At 37.7% G+C, this 26443-nt stretch overlaps 1 protein-coding gene across 9 annotated transcripts in view; it reads right to left on the bottom strand.

Annotated features, from left to right (window-relative positions):
* Nucleotides 1–26443, bottom strand: part of Ubn2 (ubinuclein 2) — a 116418-nt gene that overhangs the window by 51489 nt on the left and 38486 nt on the right. For 8 of the 9 annotated variants that reach the window (XR_010048074.1, XM_063250572.1, XM_063250575.1 and 5 more), the window contains exons 4-12: nucleotides 24167–24304; nucleotides 23514–23617; nucleotides 16623–17112; nucleotides 14718–14788; nucleotides 10903–11032; nucleotides 8933–9051; nucleotides 8317–8430; nucleotides 7517–7660; nucleotides 6587–6637 (exon numbers count right to left, since the gene is read on the bottom strand). Coding sequence is in view for 8 of the 9 variants with exons in the window: in XM_063250572.1 (XP_063106642.1) it covers nucleotides 6587–6637; nucleotides 7517–7660; nucleotides 8317–8430; nucleotides 8933–9051; nucleotides 10903–11032; nucleotides 14718–14788; nucleotides 16623–17112; nucleotides 23514–23617; nucleotides 24167–24304 (1361 nt within the window). In the remaining variant the exon portion in view is untranslated. The remainder of the gene's footprint in view (nucleotides 1–6586; nucleotides 6638–7516; nucleotides 7661–8316; nucleotides 8431–8932; nucleotides 9052–10902; nucleotides 11033–14717; nucleotides 14789–16622; nucleotides 17113–23513; nucleotides 23618–24166; nucleotides 24305–26443) is intronic. The other variant, XM_063250573.1, reaches the window with a different exon arrangement.

The raw sequence follows: 26443 nt of genomic DNA, 5'->3' as shown, positions 1-26443 counted from the left end.
TATTGCTAAGTTTTCATTGGATCATTGAACAGAATGGTTTGCACTGTCAATGTCTGAGTATCTATCCACTTTTTAATGCTTTGATTTTGTAACTTGAACAACTATTTTTAAAAAGACAATATGTAATTTATCAAGTAGTGATTTCTTGGTGTTAATACCTTTTTTGTTTTTGAAATTCTGTATTATTTTTATCTTTTCTTCTTTTTTTTTTTTCTCCTTTTCCTTAAAAAAAAAAAAAAAATTGGAGCAGAGGGCTGGGGATTTAGCTCAGAGGTGTAAGCACATGCCTGGCAAGTGTGAGATGGTGAGTTGAATTGCTGGTTCTTTGAAAGAGTATACAAAATAGAAAATACCCTTAGCCAATCTTACCAAATCAAAGAAAAGACACAAATTAGTGCAGTAAGAAATGAAAAAGGTAAAATTGCAACAGACACTAGTAAAATCCAGAGGATCTGCAAATACTTCACAGACCTATATGCCAAAGAGTTGGAGAACTCAGAAGAAATGGAGAGACTCTAGATATGTACAAATTATGAAAAACTAAACCAAAAACAGTTAAAAATTCTGAATAGGCTCTGTGTTCAATCTCCAGTACTGGGAAACATGAGGGATTCACTGTTAAATTCTACAAAAACTACAGGGAAGATATAACACTAATACTCTTCACATTGTTTAATGAATTTGAGGAATACCCCCACAGTTTTTCTTTTTTTTTTTTTTGGAACCGGAGATCAAATTCACAATCTTGCACTTGCTAAGCAGGTGCTTATGCTATTGAGTTAAATCCCTAGCCCCCACAGTTATTCTTGGAAGCTAGCACTACCCTTATCTCAAAACCAGACAAGAATCCAACCAAAAAGGAAAACTATATGCTAATCTCTCTGCTAAGGCTTTTTTTAAATGTCCCCCAATGCCTCATGCAATTACAGCTGGGACTTTTCAGAAGTGGCTGGATCTAGACTGTATGATGCTGGGACTAGGTGTGTTATTGCTTAAAGATGTGTGATTACTAAATTAGTACGCTGATTGGTTTGGCATAGTTCTGGGTGTGGATAACAGGAAGCCATATTCTGAGTGTGAGTGCTACTTATCCTACAGGCATAGTAGCCTGAATAGAATATAAGGGATTGCTGCAGTTGCTTAGTGTAACTTCACTACTTTTCTGCTTACTTCCTTCTGCCTGCCATGAACTACTAACACTGTAATGGCCCTCTGCTATGCCACCCTGCCTTGCAGCTTCTGAACTACAAACTGAAATACCTACAAACTTTGGGTGTTGGGTATTTTGTGTTAACAATGAGAAAAGTAACTTAACACATTTTCTAGTGAACATAGATGCAAAACTCAACAAAGTTGGGCATGGTAGCACATGCACTGTAATCCTAGCACTCAGAAGGTTGAAACAGGAGGACTGTTGAGAGTTTGAGACCAGCCTGGGCTACAAAGTGAGCTCAAGACCAGTCTGAACTGCATAGCAAGACCCTGCCTCAAAAAGACCAAAAAAATAAAAAATAAAAAAAATCCTCAACAAGATACTGCCAAACTGAATGCAACAAATCAAAAAGATTATACATCATGACCATGCAGGCTTTATTCCAAGTTGGTTTGAGATATGCAAATCAATAAATGCAATACAACACATAAACAGAAGAATAAAAATCATATGAGATCATATAAAATCATATAAAAATCAATCAGAAAGCCTCTGACAAACTAACACCCATTTATGATTAAAAAGTTGAATAATTTTTGGATTTCAATTTGATAAAAGCCATTTATGACAAATGTACTAAGAAATCACATTAAATGATAAAAAGCTGAAAGCTTTCTCTCTAAATTCTGAAATAAGACAAGGATTCCATGATTACTACTCCTGTTCAATATAGCACTTGCAACATTAGCCAAAGCAATCAGATAACATACAGAAATAAAAGGGATATATATAGTTGAGGAAAAAGTTAACTTATCATCATTTGTGGATAACATGATCCTTTATACACTGAAGACTCAAAAATTCTAAAAAAAAAGACTCTTAGAACTAATAATCTAATTTAGTAAAAGTAGCAGGATACAAACTACAAAAATCAAGTGTTCCAGTAGACCAGTATTGAACTCACTGAGAAAGAAATCAGGAAAACAGTATCATCCACGGTAGCACAAGAAAATTACGTACTTTTTTTTTTTTTGGGTACCAGGGATCGAACTCATGACCTCATGCTTGCTAGGCAGGCATTTATGCCACTGAGCTAAATTCCTGGCCAGTGAAAATTAAATACTTTAGAATTAACCTAACCAAGGAAGTAAAAGACCTCTACAACAAAAGCTACATACTTTGAAAATGGAAATCGAACAGTACATCAGAAAACGGAAAGCCAGGTATATTGGTGTATGCCTGTAATTCCAGCACTCAGGAGGTCGAGGCAGGAGGATTGCTGTGAGTTCGAGGCCAGCCTGAGCTACAAAATGAGTTTAAGGCCGGTCTGAACTACATAGTGGAAAAGAAAGAAAGACAGAAAGAAGAAAAGAAAAAGAAAAAGAAAAAAAGAGAAAAAAGAAAGAACGACAGGGGAAATGGAAGGGAAGGGAAGGGAAAGAGGAAAAAAAAATAAGAAAAAGACAAAGAAGAAAAGACAGCTCGTGTTCCTAGATAAGCAGAACAAACATTGTCCCAGTGGCCATACTTCTAAAACTGATATATACCTTTAATAAAATCTCAATCAAAATACCAATAGCATTCCTCAGACAACTATAGAAAACAATCCTAAAATTCACATAGGACAAGGAGACCCAGAATAGTAAAAGCAATTCTGGGTTAACAGAGCAAAGCAGGAGGCATCATGATCCCAGATCTGAAGTTATGTTATGATGCTACAGTGGTAAAAACAGCACAGTACTGGTATAATAACAGACTTGTGGATCAATGAAACAGTACAGAGGAAGCAGAAACAACCCTAGGCACGTTCAGTTATCTGATTTTTGGAAAGGGGCCTGAGGAATGGTAACTTGTTTAATAAATGGTGCTGACCACCCACATACAAAGAGACTCATCTCTTCTGTATATCTAAACTAAAATTAAAATGGATCAAAGATTTGAATGTTAAAACAGAAACAATCTGGTAGAAGATATAATAGGTAAAACTCTGGAAGACATAGATATAGACACAGACTTTCTGAACAGAACCCAAATGGCACAAGAAATAAGACCAACTCAAAAATGGTATCACATCAAATTAACAAGCTTCTGCAGCAGAAAGGAAATAACCAACAGAGTGAAGAGACAACCTACAGAATGAGAAAAGAATTTTACCAGCTACTCAGATAACTCCCAGAATATCTAAAGAACTCAAGAAAATTAGACCTCACAAAATAAAAGATCCAATGAAAAAGTGGGGCAAACTGAAATGAACAGACACTTCTCAGAAGTACAAATGGCTAACAAATACATGAAGAAATGCTCAATATAGCTGGTCATTAGAGAAATGCAAATTAAAAGTGGACATCACCTTACTCTAGAAAAATGGCTATTATCTAGAAATGAAATAGTAAATGCTCACAAAAATGTGGGGGAAAAGGAACCCTTCCACATTATTTGTGGGACTATTAAGTAGTACAATCACGGTATCAATTAGTGTAGACATTCCTCAAGAAACTAAAAAATAGGATCAGAGTTACAGTTCAGTGGCATAGTACATGCCTGGAAAGTGAGAGGACCTGAGTTCAGTTCCTGGTACCCCTTCCCCCCAAAACCAAGACACAACTAAAAACATAAATCTCATTTGAGTCAGTTATTTTCCTTCTCAGTATCTTTCTGAAAGAGTTAAAGACATCTGACTACAACGATACACACATACCCATGTTTATAGCAGAACAATTTATAACAGTTATATCTTGAAAATGATCTATATGCTTATCAAAAGATTAATGGTTAAAGAAAATGTGTTAGTTACACATAATGGAGTACTGCCTTAAAGAAAGATAAATTTGAGGCCTTTGTAGGTGTATGGATACAATTTGAGAACATACTAAGTGAAATAAGGCAGACACACAAGCTTGGGATCAACACATGGTTTCCCTTAAATGAGACTCAAAATACACACACACACACACACCTTAACTTAGAAGACAAGTAGTAGGGATAACTTTCTCAAACAGATGGTGAAATTAGAACTAAAGATGGAAGGAAGGGGAGTGAAACAAACAGAATTGAAAGGGAAAAAAATGATGAAAATAAAAGCTTTTACAAATGGGAAGGAGACCAAAAGTTGGAAGGATCAGAGAGGGAGGCAAAAGGTAGGTAGAGGATGGAAAAAAAAAAGATTAATCAAGATGTGTTCTATATATGCACCAACTCTCTAACTGTAATACCTATAATCATTATGTATCTCAAACATGTACTGATTTGAAAAAAAAGCAACTGGGAAATTTCAACATTTTTTTTTAGTGAAGGCCAGTAGAGCAAAAGACCTTCAGGTGTACCTATCCCAATATTCCAGCACAAAATTTTTTTTAAGAGTTAGTTATAATAATGAAGCTACGTTTTGTTTATATTATTATTAGTTTTGCTTTTTGCTTTTATTTGGGGTTTTTTGTTGTTGTTTTGTTCTTTGAGCAGGGTCTCAAGATGTAGTTCAGGCTAGTTTTAAACTCACTATGTAAACCTGGTTGGCTCTGATCTCATGGGGATCCTCCTGCGTCAGCCTGCTGAGTGCTGGGATTACACATGTGAGGTCCAAGAGTATAGCTCAGCAGCACAGTGCCTGCCTGGCAAGCACAACATCATGAGTTTGATCTCTGGTACCAAAACAAAAAATGTCTACAAGTGTGTGCCACCACAACTGATGAGGCTTTTTTTTTTTCTTGTACCAAGCACTGAACTCACAACCTCACACTTGGCAGGCAAGCACTTATGCCACTGAGCTGAACCTCTGGCTGTGATAAGGCTGTTTAAAAGGCTAAAGGGAACAAGGTGTGGTAGCATGCACCTGTAGTCCTAGCTACTCAAGAGGGAAAAACAGCTGAGGAAACATCTTATGTAAACACTTTTAGGATTAAAAGCATAAGTTATTTATACGTGAATCATACTGTATACATGAATTTCAGGAAAATTAAAGTCCATAAATACTGGCGCGTGCACACACACACACACACACACACACACACACAGAGGTAACTATTTGTAATGAAATAAAACTATAATGTATGGAACTATCCACCCAAAAAACTGGAATAAAGAGCAAGTACCATGGTTCATGTGCGTAGTCCCACTATTCTGGAGGTGGGAGGATCACTAGATCCCAGGAGTTCAAGACCAACCTGGGCAATGTGAAATTCCATCTCAAAAACAAAACAAAACAAAAAACCCCAAAGATAATAAGAACTGAAAGCCACAATCAATTCAATAGGTCCCTGACGATATACTCTTCCTAAAAACTAAAAAATTACATCTATTATAACTATATATGAAGGAATTAAAATTTTTTTTTGTTCTTAGCACATCTGTGGTATAAGATATTTCCGGCTGGGGATTTAGCTCAGTGGCATAAGTACCTGCATTGTAAGCAGGTGGTCGTGAGTTCAATCCCTGGTACCGATAAAAATGAAAAAAGACAAAAAAAAGACAAAAAAAAAAAAAAAAAAAAGATATTTCCATTCATCTTAGGGCATAGGTAAGTATGCTTAACATACGCGGATGCTTTTTATTCCCCTTCCCCTCCTACTCTCTTTCCCTCTGGAAATTCTGTAATGTTACCCAGAAGATACTCAGATGTCTTAGCAGAACACTGTATTACAGCACTCTATATTCTCAGTAACTCTGTAATTTTATATTTTAATAATTCTCTAATACTATACTTGCAGGCTATAGGGAAGTAGTCCTAATTTGTAGGTGCAAATAAAAACAGTGGAGTTGACTGACAGTCACCAAAAAACCCAACAATAGAGAAAACTGCCCTTTTCCTACACACGAGGAGGATGAGATCTTTCTTTCCATTCCATGGACTGAGGTGTAGCTCAGTGGCAGATGCTTGCCTAGCATGTGCGAGGCCCTGGATTTAAACCCCAGCTCAGAGAGAAAGAAAAAAAAATCATCTCACTAATAAAATATCCCATTCTGACAGAGGAGATAGCTAAAAGTAGGCTATTTTGTAGACTAACTAACATCTTCCCCCAGGCCAAGGCAGGGAGGCATGGAAGAGTACTAGCGAGCTCAGGGTAGGAGACGGCTACAGGTCACCTACGCGGACGGCTAGTAAGAGATGAAAAAGAAGAACCTGAAGCACTGGAGTGCCAAAGGCCCGAGGACAAAGGGAAAACAGTCTGTCTGCTTCCACAGCAACCTTCACCAGAACCTAGGTGGTTCCTTCCGGATTGAGGAGGTTTTGGAAAATAGCCTGAGAACTATCTCAACAGATGTGCTCTGACAGCAAAGAGTGAAAGATTTTTTTTAAAACAACATAAGATAAAAATGGAGAGTCCCTAAAAGTATATTCAAATCCGATTTCAACTCACATTTGATATATGATATTTTTGTTTACTAAAGCTGCAATGTAGATAAAAATGAAGAAATATGTAGTCTACATTTACTCACGGAGCAGAAGTAAGATGATTATGTACACTTCGGCTTTCCTTAAAAAGCATTCTGAAAATTAAAAAGACAAAATTATCTTTTATAGCAGGTAACAACATGATAACTGCTTTACCTTTTTTTTTTTTTAAAGATAGGGTTTCACTCTAGCTCAAACTGGCCTCCAACTGGCTGTGATCCTTCTGCCTCAGTCTCCTGAAGTCTGGGATTAACAGGTTTATACTACCATTTTTATTTTCAATAGGCTACTGTTTACTTACCAAGTAAAGAGTGTACTGGTACAATACACTCAATCTGTTTTACGGAGAGTTTTATATTCCGCTATTTAAAATTTTTAACAGATCAACAGAAAAGAAGATATTTTCTGTTGACTAAAGATGAAGCACTTTTAAGATAATGTGCTGAGATAGTCACATTTATTAATTTTTACACTTTTAAACTCCTAAGGCTTTAGGACCGTTCTTTGAGATACAGACTATACTATATTCCATAGAATCTTCTATAGAATCCTTTTCTATGCTTTAAATCCTGAATTAAGTTCCTTATCTACAAATTATTCCCCAGAGTTTATAACCATCTTTTCTTCTCCCTTTTCCTCAACTTACAAATTCAAAATGAAAACGCAGTCAGTAAAAAATGATTTTCTGAAACACAGTCTCCCCAAACTGCAACATTCCTCCTGCCTCAGCCTCTCCGAGTGCTAGGATTACAAGTATGCACCACCATGCTCAATTACCTTTATGTTTTTATTTTTATGTCTTCTGGCCTGTTTTGTCTTTTAAAATGTTTTTAGCTTACAAAGCAGAGAACACAAAGCTGAACACATTAACTTCTTATCAAAATCAATGTCACGTATGTGTTTGAATGCATGAGTAACATTAGTAACAGCGTAATAAAAGGGTAGAACAGAATCTAGGAAGTCACATTTCCTACCTTGCCTGCATCCAGCCCTTAGGCCACAAGGGTTTCACCTCTGTCTCCATGAAGGATTTAAGGTAATCTTCAGCAGACTGGCTTTTATTTGGCTCTAACTCATAGCATCCCAATTTGATTTCTACCAGGTTACATAACAAAGATCTACACAGAATAAACCAGGATGAACAGTTAAAAACACCAAAAAAACCAAAGATCTAAAGAGTTTAGATAAGCACACAAATCTGACAGCAGTATTATCTGAATTCTTCAGATAATTGCATGAAATAATTGATTTCCAACATTTATGATTCATTGTACTACAAACCCTATATGAAACAACTTTGATACTATTATTCAATATATCAAAGGTTGGGGGCTGGGGATTTAGCTCAGCGGCATAAGCGCCTGCCTTGCAAGCAGGCAATCGTGAGCTCGATCCCTGGTACCGATAAAAACGAAAAAGACAAAAAAAAGAGGCAAACAATATATCAAAGGTTGAAAGGAATAATTATTTATGTAGGGCATATAATCACTGATAAGAAAGATATTTGATTTATACAAACATATGGAGTATTATACTTTCTGAAGCCCATTACAACTCACTGCATTATTAGATTATAAAAAATGTTATATGAAAATAAAATTGTTAACAATCTAAGGATAGATATTAGATAGGACCAGACTAATGTACACTTGAATAAATTTCCCTAAACACTAATCTTTGGTCCCTTGGAATCAAGATTTCCATTCACTGATTCCTTTATGAAACTACTTCTGTCTGTGGAATTAGTTAAAGGTGAAGACTGCCAAAATCTCACCTAATGGTGTCATCCCAGTGGAATTTTTTCCGTGGTCCAATGACTCGTTTCCCTGGTTTCTCATCATCATCTTCCTCTGATCCATTTTTTTCTCGCTCTTCATCTGTTTGCAACCTAAAAAATATTTTATGAAGCAAAGCTTTAACCCAACACTTCCTATAATATGCTCCATAAATAGTTGCTGACTTCTTCGAGGAATGTTAAAAGACAAGTAATACACAAGTTATCTCCCCAAATACTTTGAACTTAGAATGAATTATAAACCAGCTTTATAGAAAAGTCTTCAAACTATCATAAAAGGCACAGACACTCATCTTTTAGGTCAAAATGTCTGTGTCCAGCCAAGCTAGTCAGGTTTCAGAAAGTGCAATGTCTTACCAGTGCTGACTCTTTGTTTGGATCACATCTACGCACTAAATCAACAGACAAAGACTTTTGCCTTTGAAGCTAACGTATCTGAGTGGGGAGTAACATGTCACTGCGAAAATGTTCCATTTATCATTTGAGCTGTGTGTATGGATTTCTACTTGAGGATGAGGGCCACTTACAATCAACCCTTAACAGCTGGGTCAGATTCTCCAACACCAAAGCCCACCCAGACAGAAGCAGCACATACTTGGCACACTTAGCTTGACTACGCGCCTGGCAGTCCTCCTGGTATTTAAACAGCTGTTCAGGCATGACATTGCTAACAGCCAATTTCAGTTTCTGCAGAGGTTCTCTTAAACGGTCATCCTGCAGGGGGGAAAAAATACTGTATCTTAACAAAAGTTATTCTTACAAATAGATCTCAAAAGATACAATTGATGTTTCAGCTATTGATTATAAATTTGAAATATTAGCTATTTAAATGTGGACATAAGGCCAAGGTGAGAGAGCAAGCTGGGAGACTGTTACCCATATGGGCTCAGGGTGAAAAGGTTTCTAGCCGACAGTTCTAATCAGCCCATGTTCATTTTGCTAATAACACAGTATGTTTAACTATCTACAATGTACTTTTATTGCAATCATAGGTACATAAGTATTGTTAAATCTTACTTTTCTTTACTGAAACAAAATTTTTGTTTTTCAGCAATGAGAATTGTACCGAGGACCTTGTGTATGCTGTTAAGAGTTCTACCACTGAATTATACTCTCTGCCCTAAAATGTGAATTTTTGGTAAAGACAAGATCTTTAGAACACAATTATTATTACTAATAAGCATGTAAACCTACTCCATGCATGCTAATAAGTATTAAGCAAATAGAATGTCTGTTATAATACCACCCTCCTCTTTTTTTGTGTATTGAGACAGTCTTGCTATGTAGTTCTAGCTGGCCTTAAACTTACTATGTAGCTCAGGCTGGCCTCAAACTTAACAGTAATTCTCCTACCTCAGCCTCCTTCGTAGTACCTTGTAGGATTATAGGCATGTATCATCACGCTGGGTAATCCCAGCTATTTGGGAGGCTGAAGCAGGAAGATTACAAATTCAAGGCTGGCTGGACAATTCAGTGAGACTCTGCCTCGAAATGAAAAATAAAAGCAATAGAGACAGGGCTGGGGATATAGCTCAGAGGCACAAGCACCTGCCTGGCAAGCATGAGGTTGTAAGTTTGATGCTGAGTACAAAAAAAAAAGTGATAGGGACATAATTCACTGGTAGAATACTTTTCTACTATGGGCAAGGTCCTGCATGCCCCCTCACCACCAAAAAACCAGGAAAGCTTGATATGCAAAACTAAACAGCATTCTGTTGAGGGTCATAAAGTGTGTGACAAAACTGTATACAGTTGGGTGTGGTGATTCATGGCTATGAAATTAGCACTCTGGGAGACTAAGGCAGGAGGTATACAAGTCTAAGTCTAGTCCGGGCAATTTACCAAAACCCTGTCTCAAAATTTACTGCTTTCCTGCCTCAGCTTCCCAAGTGCTGGAATTATCGGTATACACCATCATACCTAGCCTGTCATTTAAATTTATGGCAGCAAGGTCCAACTGTCAATGTCTAAAGGGGCTGGGCATCAGTAGATTTCAGGTGTTCATTAACCTGCAGTTTCTCAGTTGGAAAGAAATATTTTCTTCACAGAAGTGAATGCCCACATAAAGAATTCTATGCTTGTCAGATTCTACCTTCTCCACTGACTTACCAGTCCATGAACCTATTGTGTTAGGAAATAGTACTTTTTGGCTAAATCTATCAATTGCTTTTTTTCTTTTCGTCTTTTTGAGACAGGGTCTTGCTATGCAGTTCAGGCTGGCTTGAGTTCACTTTGTAGTCCAGGCTGGTCTCAAACTTGCAATGATCCTCCTGCCTCAGCCTCTCAAGTGCTGGGATTACAGGCTCGAGTCACCATGCCTGGCTCACCACTGCGTGGCTAAACCTATCCATTGTTGAAGTAACTGTTTTTCAGGGAATACAAAATACCTTTAATAATGCCCTTTGGTTACTAACCACATATATACATTCTATCAAGTAATCTGGTTATTAACTACATACATACATACTATCAAGTAATTGATGTGCAAAGACCCCAAAGAGAAACAACTGTCTTCCTTTTGTAGGTATGAAACCCCAGTGCAGGTGCTGTCTACCCTTCTCCTACCTGGACATTGAGATGTAATTTCTTGAGACGTTTCACCAGTGTTTCTTTATTGCATGGCACAAAAGCTTCAAGATGAGAGTAAACGCCACTACGGATGACAGGGCCCAGCTCTTGTAGCTGTAACTCGATGCTGACCAAAAACCCAGAGTTTAACAATTATGAACAATGCAGACTTTCTTTTAGGTAGCACCACACAAACAAGATGGCAGAGGCAACTTTGTTTTAAATTTACGTTCTTATGATTCCTAGACAGTATTTCTCAAAGAAATCTCTAACAACAGATAGTAATGCTGTAAAAAATATTCTATGAATCTAGCTTTTTAATTAAAAAAAAAAATTTTGTCTTTTTCCTTTTTATCGGTACCAGAGATCGAACCCATGACTGCCTGCTTGCAAGGCAGGCGCTTATGCCGCTGAGCTAAATCCCCAGCCCCTAATTTAAAATTTTTTATTGGTACATGTTTTCAGTACATGGTTACATTCATCAAAGGGATTTCATGCATATATATATAAGACATCTTAATCCCTTCCCTTCCATCCTCCCTCTCCTAATTCTAGGTTAAGAAGAGAATTTATATGACCAAGAACAAACTGACATTAAATTTTTGTTGACAGGTTAAACTATGTTTTCAGGTAAAACACAAGAACTCCATTTTAACCAAAGGTTTCTCTCTTCAAAGAGATTCCATATTATCCCTCCACCTGCAGGCAAGTGAAAGTTACAGTTTCACTGAGTTCCTACAGTATACCTTAAAGGTGTCTGAAAAAAGCAAAGATTTAGAGATTAAGGTCTCTTTGGTGTATATGTAACTATTTTATCCATCTTTATTTCACTTATTGTAAATGTATTATATAAGCTATATGTTTAACAGTTTGTTCAATATATTATAATTTTATACTTCCCTTTTCCTCTCATAAATTAAGTTTTTAAGTATTTTAGAAATAAATTGCTAACTAGGCATTTAGCCTAACAGAAAGCAGTTTATAACAGTTACTCAGCAGGATAGATCTACTAATAAACAACTGAGGTGTCTCTCAAAACAGGAGACATTATATCTGGCAGCTGCTATTGCAGGGAGGTAAGAAGAGATACTAATTTGAAGGCCAAGATCAAATGGGGGCTCCTGGTAATAAATTTTGCCCAAATCTTCATATTTTGTTATGGGAGAAGATACAGAGACTCAAAGTAGTTCTTACCAATGTAATAAGAGAATAAAAGAAAGAAACACCAACCATATCAAATGTATCTGCATGTATATATTTGAGACAGCATCTCATTATATATTCCAGACTATGTAGCTGAAGTTAGGGTTGAACTCATGACTGGTCTACCTAAGCCTCCCAAGTGCTAGGATTGCAGACATACGCCACTGTCTGGTTCTGTGTCTTTCATTTCTAAGATACACTGCCATTGCAGAAAAAATGCACAGTGGAAAATTATGCTTCCCAGAAATAGCAACAGAAGATTCTTGATGTTAGAGAAGCTTAGAAAAAAATTAAAAATGGCAAGAAGTTTAACATTTGGAAGAGCTGGGCATTGTAGTGTATGCCGTAATTCCCTTGGGAGGCTGAAGAAGGAGGAGTGCCAAAAGTTCAAGACCAGCCTGAACTGCATAGTGAGACCCTGCCTCAAATGAAACAAAACAAAACAAAAGACCTACAAGAACAAGATGGTTACATGGGAAACAATTACTATGGTCATTACTTCTCTATAGAATCTTTTGGTTAGGTAAAATGATATGGGGTTAGATCATTACTAAAAGTCCACTCTGGATAGAAAGCCTTAAGTTAGTTAAGACTGAAAATAAAATGGAAACTCCAAGTATTCAGAGAGTTCAGATAAAGACAGGCTGACTATGACCTGCTTTTAGAAGCCAGTGGTTTCCTAACAGACCACTCAGATACAGAAAGAGCTGACTGTTGAAAAAAACCAATTGTTAAGTCCCTCTACACTAAGATTCAAAGTTACTACTTGTTCATGAGCTCCATAAAGAAGCACTTAGCACAGATGGCAGGCAGGCCTCATTTTAAGTGCCCAGCAAGGTAGTGAGGCAGGCCAAAAGCAACTTGTTGAGCAGAACTGTTAATTGGGATTGTCAGCAGTGCTTTCACAGGAATAACAATCAACTTCAAGTAATGAGGGGAAATCAAGTCATTGCACTGTGTATTTGTTGACTGAGGTAAGCTTCAATTATGCAAAAAGAAAAAGGGTTTCCTGATCTCTTTTTATCCCATATATAAGGAAAAAATGGTGAGGCAGATCCAGTTTAGCTGGATAATTTAATTTTCTATCCCAAATAATCATGTGCTCTTAGAAAAGCAGTTCAGTCCAGAAAAGTTGTGCTTGGGAAAGTGGAAAAAGAGAAAATAAAAGTAGAAAGAGAGGATAATAAAGCAACTGAGAAAGAAATCACCTCTAGCACTAAGTGCTTGAGAACTGAGTCATACCTCCTGTGAAATAGAAGGAGACAGGGTCTTGAAACACAAAGGTGTGCTATACCACAGATGTGGGAGGGGTGAGCAGAGCTCAGGAAGGCTGCCAGCGCTCTCATCTGAGAGGCTGCATCCCAAGGATGGGCATCAGCTCTCCCAGGGGAGAAAAAGTGCTCTCTTACAGAGAAGGAAACAAACAAAACAAAACACCATAAAACTCTCTCAGTCCCAAGAGAAAGAGCTGATCTAGTACATTTAGTGGTCTCAGGTGGAAGGAAAAAGAGCCAGTCAGAGCCCTGATTGTGGAATCCAGGACAGCTCTGATGAATAAGAGACAACTGCACTGTTTGTTGAGTCTGGGGCAGAGAAAGGGCACAGCAAAGGCAGCCATGCAGACAGGAAGCATCTGCTGGCTTCCAGGCAGCCACGCCCAACCTAAAACTCCCTGGCTAATATGTAGCAACAAGGACGTCCTCTGCCAGCACAGCAGAAACGTACTACGCTGTGCATCTTCTGAGTCCAAGATGACCCACTGTAATTAATTACCATCATCAGAGTAAACGAACCAGTCTGTCCTTTTTACTCATGAGTATGCATGAGGTAGGAATCACAGTCTCATAAAAACTCCTTTAGCTAGTCTGCCTGATGCCATCAGCCACCACATTAGGTGGTTTTCATTTGAGTAATAAAACTGCTGCTTTCCCCATGACCACTTTTTTGCTTAGTACTGCCCATAGCCAATTGTATACTGAATTCTTATTGCCAGTGGTCAAAATCTGTGAACTGATGACAACAACTTTAGCTTATTCAATTACAACTTTAGAGCCTACAGCTTCATTAGCATCTGAATCCAAGTGAAGAATTATTATTAGATATGAAGTCTGCTAATTTAAATACAATCTGCCTTCCATGTCAACTTCATCTCTCTTTCCCAATCTAATTTCTGTCACCTTCCCAGAAGCTTTGGTTATCAATAAGTGGCCCAATGTCTACAAATACATTATTTTGCTAAGACGCAAATGTTACACAATGCAAGGCTGAAAGGAAAGAGCTGATGCCTGAATTAGCCATGCACTCAGCATCTGGATCTCACAGGATTATTTTTAACTGTGCAATTCTTAAGATCTTTTAATAAATTAAGAAAATTAAGGTCAGTTGTGGTAGTAGATATCTGTAGTTCCAACACACAGGGAGGCTGAGGCAGGACGGTTCCAAGTATCAACCCAACCAAGGCAACAACTAACTTATGGAGACCCTTTCTCCAAAAATGTGGTGAGGAGGGGGTGTTTCTGAGGATGTAGCTCAGTGTGAAGTCCTTGGTTTTAATCACCAGTACTGCTCCTTCCCTGGCAAAGACAGTAAAGAGAAAAAAGATTACTTACTCCAGAAGAATATTATTCATATCCTGTGTAAAGAATTTTTTCCTTCCTTCTTCATCAAAAAGTTTGGCAGCCTAGAGAAACGTAAGAAAGACTGTCAGTATAAATCATGAAAAAATTACTCTGAATGAATTATCTCATTAAAAACAAAGACAGAAAAAGAAAGAGAAATTCAAGTCAGCAGAATACCCATGAACTGTGACCCAGGCAGAGATGAGTGAGAGTCAAATCAAGCAGACTCTGTGTCAGTTTGCTGTAGCTCCCACCATCGTGGTGGCCTTGAACAGCTCTGGGGACAGCATCTGCCGGCCTCTTGAGAGACCACTGATTCCTGACACTCTAATCTCAAAGAAACTGACTTTTTTGTTTTCTGTACAGGAACTGAACTCAGGATCTTGGACTTGCATTCATGCCATGTGAGGCTGTGGTGCGGCTCTGCCACCTTTACAAGGCCATCTTTGCCTTTCTGGCCATTCAATCGCTGGGGCCAGAGAGGTAAAGATGGCCTTGTGAAGAGGGGCAGAGCTGCACTACAGCCTCACACGGCATGGATGCCGCTGTATCAACAGTAGACACAGAGTCCCCAACTTATGGACGTTCGTAAGTTGGATTCATTCCTGATCCAACAAAGTGAGCCTTAACAGTATACCTGTGAAAATTTGCAACTTGAACGTTCGTAAGTCAGGGAATTACTGTATTACTATTAACAGTTATATCATGAAAGACCTGAATCACATCACCAGCACACATTAAAATCTAGACAGGCACTATAGAATATAGGGATGGGCAAAAAGTGACAAAGGCATGGATATATTCTGGAATCAGTAAATCCTGAGGTTTAAACTCTGGTTCCACTATTTAAAGTCGTGTGCCCTTAAGCAAGTATTTAACCTGCACCCACTTAAGTGTCTCAGCTTTGGTATGCATACTTCATAGAGTTGCTGAGAAGATTAAAGGAAAAAAAAACCTTAGATGGGATCAATAGACAAATTTTCATTTATGTTATCTGAGAGGAAAGCCCAAAATAAAAGAATTCAAAAGGTTGAAGGCTAAAGCTATACCATGTGAAAAGAGAGAGTGTCGGGCATGGTGGTACACTCCTGTAATCCCAGCACTTGGGAGGCTGAGGAGGAGGATCGTTGCAAATTCAAGACCAGCTTGGGCTACAAAGCGAGTTCCAGGCCAGCCTGAACTGCATAGTGAGGGAGGGAGGGAGGGAGGGAGGGAGGGAGGGGGAGGGAGGGAGAGAGAGGGAGAGAGAGAGAGAGAGAGAGAGAGAGAGAGAGAGAGAAACTCCAAGAAAAACGAATCTATAGTAAGACCATACAAAATTAGTCAAGGTGAAAAGCAAGAGTTATTTTAAATAATAATCACCCCAAAAAAAGACAGTCTTCAAAAATCTTAGGGATCAAAGAGCAAAGAAATAACAAGAATGATAGTAAGCATATTATAAATAAAACACTAGCAATGAAATTCTTTAATATAGTTTTTCTAAATCCTAGACTGGTGAAGCACATCAAAATCAAGACATAGAGGAATTTAGTGTCACCTCAGAAAAAATACTGAAGAACAGAAAGAAAAGAATAAATAAAATTCAAGAGCCAGTTATTAGAAAAAGTCGATACATCTCTTGCTCCCCTATTCAGATATTTATTTATTTAGGTTCCAGGAATGGAACTCAGGACTGTGAGCTCGCCAGGCAGATGCTGCACAGCTGACCTAAATTCCCAGCCCCTAGTTAGATATTTAAAATTTAAGGGTGCAGGAGAAGGAGAAGGAGGAGGGGAAGAGGTGAGAGAGGGAAAAGTGGTGAAGGGGGAGGGGAAGAATGAAGAGGAGGACAATGTGAACCAGCAGCATTTGTTATGTTTTGCAATAAGTAAGAACCAAGAGAACTGTCACACTTACTACACGGAGGTCCTCGATGCGCTTTTCCAGAAGTACAGGCAGACCCTCTGGGAGCGTAGGTATCACCTTGGGCATGACCTGAGAAGCAAAGGCTGGCTGGGGGTGGTTGCCATTCTCTCCCCCCGACTCAGACAAGGGGCTGCCACTGGAAGCAGCATCTAGAAATCTGTCAAAGTCAAAGTCATCTAGCATCTCTAGGGCATTTTCGGCTTCCTGAAACAGTTCGTGTTCATTTGTGCTAACAAAAATGGGGAGGTCTGGATCAGCACTGTTCAAATTTAAGTCTGGGACATCATTGCCCAGTGCTGTGGCAGTAGTGGGAGGCTTAGTCAGAGCGGAGGTTGACAAAGTCCCTGGGACTTTGGGGTTAAACTCCTTCTTCAATGCATCCTTCTCTTTCTGAAACTTTCGTATCATGGCAGCGAGCGCACAGGAATCTTTATAACGTTTCTTCTTTTTTTCAGACTTGTGTGAATTTAGAGCCACAACTCTGTGAAGAAAAAAGCAAGCAACTAGTTTATGTGTGACTCTAAAGGTTAATGTTCCATGCAGGTAAGGAGGCATGAATTAAAATAATCACTTAATAGGTAACAACAAAGGATTATCTTTTTAAATTCATATCGAATTACACTTTTATGATAGTATCTTTTTTCAACAGTTTACCTAGGTAAGGTAAATGGCCACTGTAATGAAGAAAAAAGAAAGGAATAAAGTCAACCCTCCAAAAACAAAAAACAAACAAAAACTGAATGTACACTTATTAATGCATACTAGGTTCAATTTACTCCATTTTCTCTTTTTTACAACTTCCACATACTCTAATTGACCTAAGGAATTACCCAAGTAGAAAAATGCACTTTTGCTGAGAGTACAGTTGTTCTACAACCAGATGTTCATTATCACCCACCTTCAAACTGGGAGCACAGAAAGTTTGGGCTAACAACTGCCAAATAAATATAAATTCACTGTTTTGATTTATGAACCTCTGTCTACCATAATAACTGCTACTATGTGAGCATCTTTAACTTTTTAATCTAGGAATAGCCGCCTTAGGCAACCAGATATATGTAATTTCAATGTTAACTTCCACCACAATGTGAACCATAGGGGAAGGTCAGTTTAGCTGTCACTTCTCTAAGAAATCTTTCCTAAATCTTGTAGCTTGGATGTTATTAAAGAACCTAGAAGATTTTCAGTACCTTGAAGGTACGTCCACATTTGAGTTATAAATCCAAAAGCTATGGTAGTGCCTAATGTACAAGAGACACTTAATAAATATATGGCATAAGTTATAGTTTAGAAATGATAAATTCACTAAAAGGCAGTACTTGCAGCTTATGTTCTTAAGAAGTTTATTTGTAAATGATAAATATTTAAGAAACCCATTTGTAATGCAGATTTTTTTTCTCAGTTATTTCTTAATCTCAAGGTCATGATTATGACTACAATTACACATTTAGGGGTAGAAAAATACATTTTCTACATCGACCTTTTGAATACAAATAGCCCCAAGTGCAGAAGTACAACCCTTCTAAGCAGAAAAGGAAGATCTCGCAAGTGGCCTTCCCAGAGCTAAAAAAAAAAAAAAAAGCCAGAGAAGTTGAGGAAAAGAGCAATTTTAAATTTTACTCTTCTGACTTACAGCTTTTGAACAATTCTACTTGGTTTTTAGCAGCAAGATCAAAAGGATTAAAAATAGCTAAATATAGGGAAATGGTGCAGTGGAGAGCAACAACAATGGCCTTTCCAAGATTAGGAATCCAGAGACTAGAAAATAACAATGTGGGAAGAAAAAAGAGAAGACGAACCTGGGGAACCAGGAAGGAAATGACAGGAAAATTAAAGCCTACTGAGGAGACAGAACACAACAGGCAGAAGGGAAGAGACAGTCTGAAGTCTCCCTCCAGCTCCAGGCTTGCAGAGCACACGCAAAGGAAAAGGAAATTTACAGGGACCCTGACAGTCAGGGTGCCTCTGGGAGACACATGGCAGCAGAGCACCCCAGGGGGTGCTGTGATCTACAGGAAGAGCACAGGTTCTGCTCCCTCAGGAGTGCTGTGACAGGCAACAGCTAGTGAGCAACTCTAGTTCATGTACCCACCATCCGGCCCTGGAGACAGCACGTGGTCAAGTGCCATTCCAGGAAGCACTGGTAGCTTGGGTCTGGGACTTGGAGTAGCCATTAGATGGCTTCATTTCAGGGCTCTCAGCACACATTCTCACAGCGACTGGGTGAGAGCCATGATCAAGGAGTGGACTGGAAAGTAGCCTCAGAACCTTCTGCTCAGGTCTATCCCCACGGCCAGAAGTCTGGCCCCGGCCTGAGTTGCTCTAGATTTGAAAATCAAGGCACTTGGTCCTTGCCCTAGTCCTCCTCTGTGCTGCTGATTGCATCTAGGACCGATCTGGGGTCTGACTGCCGTCTACTAGCATGAGCAGGGACATGTCTCGACTTAGACACTGCCCCCAAACTATACATCCTGGAAGGAAAACTATACCTTCAAAATCAGACAAAATCCTTTTGTGTGTACTGTTCTTTTTTATATTTATTTTTTCAGTTTTCTTCTTCCTCACCAGTTTATTAGGGTTCAAAGCTTTGTCCTTGTTTCTTCGACTTCTCTCCTCAAATCCTACAGTTTAAGGTTTCAGACATTTCCGCTCGCATTCCCCCATTCCCAATCCCCTGTAACAGTATAACCATAAAGTTTTTTTTTTTTTTATATTCTAGGCAAACTGTTGTCTTTGATAAAGTTTTATTAATCTTTAGTTAACTTTATGAACTAATTGTCAAATTCTTCTCTACTGTTAGTGGAGATATGTCACATTTAGTAAGTTATAGCTTGGGTCGTCTTAATATTTACAGTATATTTGTGGGTTTCTGCTCTAAAGTTAGAGACATTCAGGCACATGTTGGTTTTTATTTTTTTTCCACAATTAGCTCTCATGCTATGTTAATATCCAAACTGTCTTGGATGATACTACTGAGTTGATTTCTTTTACATTACCAGAGATGTGTTAATTGTTGCTGTTAATGGTTTTTTTCTGTAAGCCAACAAGGGGCTGGGGATTTAGCTCAGCGGCATAAGTGCCTGCCTTGCAAGCAGGCAGTCATGAGTTGGCTCCCTGGTACCGATAAAAATGAAAAAGACCAAAAAAAAAAAAAAAAAAAAACCAAACAAACAAACAAACAAAAAAAACTGTAAGCCAACAACCACATTACCACTGTGACATTAATGATACTAGAGTATGTTCCCAGAGGACTTGGGTTTGGGCCACCTTCTTGAATTAACTGAGGGAGTCGGATCTTGGGGCTGAGAACAAGAACTATAGCTAGTTATGTCCAAAGTACACCACTGAAAAACAACTAAAGTGATCTCTATAGAAGCAACAAAATCTTTACACTATAATCTATGACAAACCTCACCACAAAATCAAACAAACGAAAAAACAACAGGGACGTAAGTTGAGGAATAAATTGCCTCCCAAAATTCTCAACTCCCACAAAGCTAATCCAATAGGGCTGTAGGAGGGGGAACAGCACAGGCTCCAACCTGAATTATTTGAAAGAACAACAGAAGTTAGATAAAGAGAAACTTGGTAGGATCGCAAAAGATACATCTAAACAGATAATGGAAGTAGTAACAAAAATGAGCCAGGAGTTTTCAGAAAATACTAATAAAAAGCTAGTTCAGCTACACAAAATGATACAAAACATGCATGGCCAGTTTAGCAAAGAATCAGAGTCCATGAAAAGGTTTCAGATGGAAATTCCAGAGATTAAAAATTATATTGAAAAGTATGGGGAGTAGAATCAACTAGTGTGAGGACAAAATGTTAGAATGAGAAGACAATGATACCTTTAAAGACCAACTACTCAAATCTTAAAGTAACAAACGAACATGAAAAATGATCCAACAGCTGCTAAGAAGACTAATTTAAGAGTAATGGGAATAAATGAAAAAGCAGAAAACAACTCAAATGGCATAAAAAACCTGTTCACAGAAATAATGGCAGAAAACTTCCCACAATATAGGGAAATAAATAAACATCTACAGATAAGTAAAGCATCAGAACCACAAATAGCCAGGAGAAGAGAACCTCTGCACTACACTATACTCAAAGTACTAGAAGTCTAATGATAATAAAGCTTTGTGAGTATACTATTAAAGATACAGGAAATTGGAAATGGGGGAATACAAGAGGAAATACCTGAAACTTAAAACTATTTTATTGAAAAAAACATCTACAGGGGGTCTTTATCTCAATCTCAAAAAAGTCATCTATGACAAATCAACGACCAACATCAGGTTAAATAAGAGAAGCTAAAAGCTTTCCTCTAAAATTAGGAACAAGACAAGGATGTTACCACTGTTACTCCTGTTCAATATACTTTTAGAAACATTAGCCAGAGGAATTAGGCAAGAGAAAGAAATACAAGGATATGGATAGGAAAGGAAGAAGTTAAATTAACATTACCTGGGCGCCAGGGATATAGCTTAGCAGCACAAGTACCTGCCTGGCAGCTGAAGGTCCTAAGATCAAGTCCCGATACCAAAAAAACCCCAAAATAAACAAAAATTAACGTTATCGGCAGATGATACGACCCTCCACATAGATGACTCAAAGAAATCCACCAAAAGACTCTTTTTTTTTTTTTTTTTGTCTTTTTCATTTTTATCGGTACCGGGGATTGAACTCACGACTGCCTGCTTGCAAGGCACGTGCTTATGCCGCTGAGCTAAATCCCCAGCCCCAACCAAAAGACTCTTACAATAACCAAATTGAGTAGCTTATCAGGATACAAAGTTGGCACTCAAAAAACCGATTGTGTTCCTACATGTCAGTAAAAAAAGAAAGAGAGAAATTAGCAAAACAGTATCTTTCACAGTAGCATCAAGAAAATGAACACTTAAGAATCAATCTAACCATGGAGTAAAAAAACTCCATAATGAAAACTAAATATAGTACTCTAAAAAAAGACTGAATAAGATACCAGGAAATGCAAAGATATTCCCTGTTCAAATGTGTGTGCTGGATAATTGAGTATTTTCCTCATTGTAATGCTTTACCAATAAGAACCAGTTTAAAAAGAGAATATCAGCGCTGAACAAACTGTTTTAATATTTTGCTATTAAGACTAAGTTTAGATTCCAGAGACTTAGCATTAGCAGTAGCCTATATTTAAACAATGTATGGTTGCTTTAATATAAAAATATTCCATGGGCCAGGAATGTGTTCACTGATAAACTGCTAACTTAGTTTATGAACCTTGGGTTCAATCCCAAGGAACCAAAAAAAAAAAAAAACAAAACCAATCCCCAAAATCTGTTAATTTATTTAGCTATTTGGGGGGGGGGCTAGCATCAGACAAATTTAATTATTTATCAGGTTAATTATCATAAACACAGATTAACAGCTAGACAAATAGCCCAAAAAGCATACAAAATATGTAACAAATGGAGGTACACTCTTAGATATATGGAATTTTTTTTTTTTTTTTTTTTGAGACACAGTTTTACCACACAGTTCAGGCTGGCCTTGAATTCGCAGCAATCCTCTTGCCTCCACCTCCTGAGTGCTGGGATTACAGATGTATATCACCACACCCAAGTCACCATGTTGGATTATAATAACTTTCTTTTTTCCCTTGCCTTTTTTGTACATTATATATTAGTTTTCTCAAATAAAAGAAACCATGCAATATTTAAGCTTGTGTGTCTACTTCACATAATATTAGAATCTCAAGGTATACCCATTTTCTTGCAAATGTCTTATTATCCTTTATGGCATAGTAATGTATAAATACATTTTCTTCTTTTCTTTGGTCCTTTTTAAGACAGGGTTTCACTATGCAATTCAGGCTGGACTTGTAACCACTCTCTTTGTGGCCCAGGCTGGTCTTGAACTTTCAACAATCCTCCTGCCTCAGCCTCCCAATTGCTGGGATTATAGGCATGTGCCACCATGCCTGGCCTAAATACATTTTCTTAATTCGTTCATTTATTGATGGACATAAAGGCTGCTTCCAAGATTTAACTATTATGAATTGTGCTGCTATAAACATGAGTATGTATGTATCACTATAATATAATGTTTAATTCTTTTGGGCAGATACCTAGAAAGACAACAGTTGGTCAAATGGAATTTCTAGTTTTAGTTTTCTGAGGAATCTCCATACTGATTTCCATACTCATTTTATCAATTGATATTCTTTTTTTTTGAGATGGGGGTCTCGCGATGCAGTTCAGGCTGGCCTTGAGCTCACTTTGTAGCTCAGGCTGGTCTTGAACTTGCAACGATTCTCCCACCTCAGCCTCCTGAGTGCTGGGATTACAGGCCATGCCACCCTGCCTTGGAGCCAAATGAGTATGGACTGAAACTTCCAAAAACTGTAAGAAATAAACCTTTCCTTTCCCAGCTTTGGGTATCAGGTATTTTGTCTCAGCGATGAGTAAAAAAAGTAACTAAGACACCCAGGCTGCTCTAGATCTCACAGCAATCCTAATGCCTCAGCTTCCCAAATTCTCGGCTTAGGCATGCACCACCACACTTGTATGAGTTATGCAATTTTTTGAAGATAGCCATTCCTTCTGGAGTAAAATGACAGAGCCTTCTACTTATTAATACATACTGTACCATTTTAAATTTAAATTAATAAACTATTTTGTTTGTTTTTCATACCAGGAATCGAAGTCATGACAGCTCACACTTGCCAAACAGGGGCCTGTGTCACTGAGCTAAATCCCCAGCCATTAAACTGTTAATATTTATAAACATGATATTAAATTAGACCCAGCTAACCTGAATGAATTAGTGGAGAATATATGTCTATAAAAGAAGGGGCAGTGACACTGTGACAGCCACTTCCTCACTAGGCTAAATGTGACGTACCCCAGCTGTTTGGGTGCTTTTTTTCTTGGCTTCTTCTCCTTTTCTCCTTCCTCTTTCCGCTTCCGCTTCTTCAACTCAGTGTCATCTTCTTTTATTTTAGGAATCTGCAAAATAATTTTTAAAAATGCATATATTAAAAAAAATATCATGGATGTATTAATGCCTTCCTGTTTGATGCTTCCAACCCATGGTAGTAGTTTCTCTCAATTGTCCAGATGCATTAGAATTACTCTTTAGCCCAGGTCTTGGGATCTCTGAGCACTCTGACCTAGAGTTCTGGTTCACTCCTTGAGGTAAGGTCCTAACATCTGAATTTTTAATATACATCTTAGGAATTCTGGTACTAGAAGTCTTTTACACCCATGTCATCACCTAAGGATACTTTTCATTTCTTAACCTACTCCAGCCCAGTCATAGCAGACTATTATACTATATCTGAAGAAATATTAAAAATACTAAAAAAATACATATAATTGTACAATGATATAAATGGCTATTTTCCTATATCCAAATGTTATCTTCAAGCACATAATTAAGTATAGACTCATTAAACAATGATTAGTATTTTATTTTTCCTTACATTCACAATTGTGGCACAAGTAACACTGAAAAAGTACATCTTATTAACTCAGTGTTTAGTCAGATACACCCACCTTGGGTGGCTTGTGCTTCTGATTGTCTGTTGAATCTTCCTCTTCAGTGTCTGAAGCTTGGCGAAACTGCAGAGTGCCAGTGTTGATATAAAAGCCTCCATATTTTGTTGTTAGAGAAGCAGGAACTAATTCATCATACTAGATTTAAAAAAAGGTTTCAGATACATCCTACTATTTATTATATAGCCTATATTATTTATAGTGTCAAAAAAATTCACTCACCAGAGCAATATCTTCTTTAAATACCAAGTATAAAACTAACTGCAAATCCAACAATCCCACCCATGGTACGGATTCAAAGGAATCTAAGTCCATATGCCGAAAAGATGACTGCACTCCTATGTACATGGCAATCCTATTCACAACAGTCAAGACATGGACGCAACCTGAGCACTCATCGAAGAATGAGTACATTTTAAAATGTGATAGGGCTGCACAATGTGATACTATCCAGTCTCCACACAGGAGATTCTGTCATTTGTAATGACACAGCTGAACCTAGAAGACAGTGTTAAATGAAATAAGCCAGGCAGAGAAATAAAAAACACATGACCTTCCTTATGGCAGAATCTGAAATGCTGAACTTCTAGTGGTAGAAAGCAGAAAGGTAGTTACCACAAGCATGGGAGGAGAAGCAGAGGGGAAAAGGGAGAAGCTGATCAGTGGGTTCACAAACAATAAGTTCTGGTGCACAGTAGGGGCCAGAGTTAGTAAGATCTATTTCAAAATAGTTAAATAGAGAATTTTAAATGTTCTTACCAAAAACATGAAAAAAAATTAGTGTTTCAAGTGACAGATATATTAATTACTATGATCATTATAAAATGTATATACATATACCAAAGAATTACATTGTATCTTATAGATATGTACAGTTACTTTTAAATTAAAACTAAAAATAAGACAAAAGGCCACAATGAGGATGCTTATAGAATAAATCTAGGAAAAGCTAGCATCTAGAATAAAATAAAATTAGTTCTGATTATTTGGTATATTTGAGAAAGGAATTTCTAAAAAAAAAAGGGGGGGGGGGTTGGGGATGTAGCTCAGCTCCACAGCATTTGCCTAGCATGCGTAAGGCTCAGAGTTTAATCCTCAGTACCGAAAAAAATAAGTTTTTTCAATTTTTTACAATTGAAAAATTTTCAATTTTTTACAATTTTTTTTCTTTCTTGTATCGGGAATCAAATTCAGTGCCCCAAATGTGTTTGTTTGATATCATGAAAGACTATCACTGAGTTCTGAAGAAGTATAAAAATTATATCTAATGTACTTACTGGTTTTATTTTTTTAGTTTTGGTACTGGGAAGTGAACTCACAACCTCACATGAGCTTGTCACACAGGAGCTGTGCCACTAAGCTATATATCCCTGGCTCCATTGTACTCATGATTAGAGTTTTTTTATAGACTGTAGCACAAAATGATATGTTATTTTTTTCACACACAAAAAACACAAATTAGTAAAAGAAAACAGCTGAGCGTGGTGGTGCATGCCTGTAATCTCAGCACTCAGGAGGCTGAGGCAGGGGAGACTATTGCGAGTTGAAGGCCTGTGTGGGCTACATAGTGAGTTTAGGACCAGCCTGAACTATGTTTTAGGTCCCCATCTTGAAAAACAAAAAACAAAACAAAACAAAAAGAAAACAACCAGAAATTACTATTTGATTTCACTGGAGGCAACTACATGTTTTAAATTAAAAATATATGACAAACAGTTGATATAAAACAAATAGTATCTCCAACAAACAAGAATACACTGGCTGAAATGACATCAGCCAGAGTGATGCTCAAAAGTCTGTTCAACAATGAAAGGACTGGAGATACAGGCCAGGGCAAAGGTTCTAGGTTCAACCTCCAATATTATCCCTCCCCTCAAAAGTAGTAATAATTTCTGTAGTAAATTCTAAACAAATCGTCTGCCAAGATAATATTACTTTTCTCTTCTCTCACTGCTACTTATTTGCCCCTATTTCTTCTTTGGTAAAACAGTACTGGCTGGGTTGGAACTCACTACTTAATCCAGATTGGCCTTCAATTTGTGATTTTCCAGCCTCAGTCTCCCAAGTGCTCAGATTACAGGCATGCGGCAACAAACCCAGCCCAGGGCTATTATTCTAAATGACAAACAGTTCAGATGTTAAGTGGAAACAAGATAAAACAGATGACAGATTTCATTTCCTACCATATCAGTAAGCAATTTTAACCATGAGATTATGAAGAACAATAACATCATTTTCTTTCTCTTAAGTCTATGCTTTAAATGGGGGATAAATTTA

Source organism: Cavia porcellus, unplaced genomic scaffold (genome assembly GCF_034190915.1).
Source record: "Cavia porcellus strain 051 isolate PalLab524CR breed Dunkin Hartley unplaced genomic scaffold, mCavPor4.1 scaffold_6, whole genome shotgun sequence".
NCBI lineage: Eukaryota > Metazoa > Chordata > Mammalia > Rodentia > Caviidae > Cavia > Cavia porcellus.
Note: the sequence above shows the minus strand (reverse complement) of the source record. Positions and strands in the feature narration are given on the sequence as shown.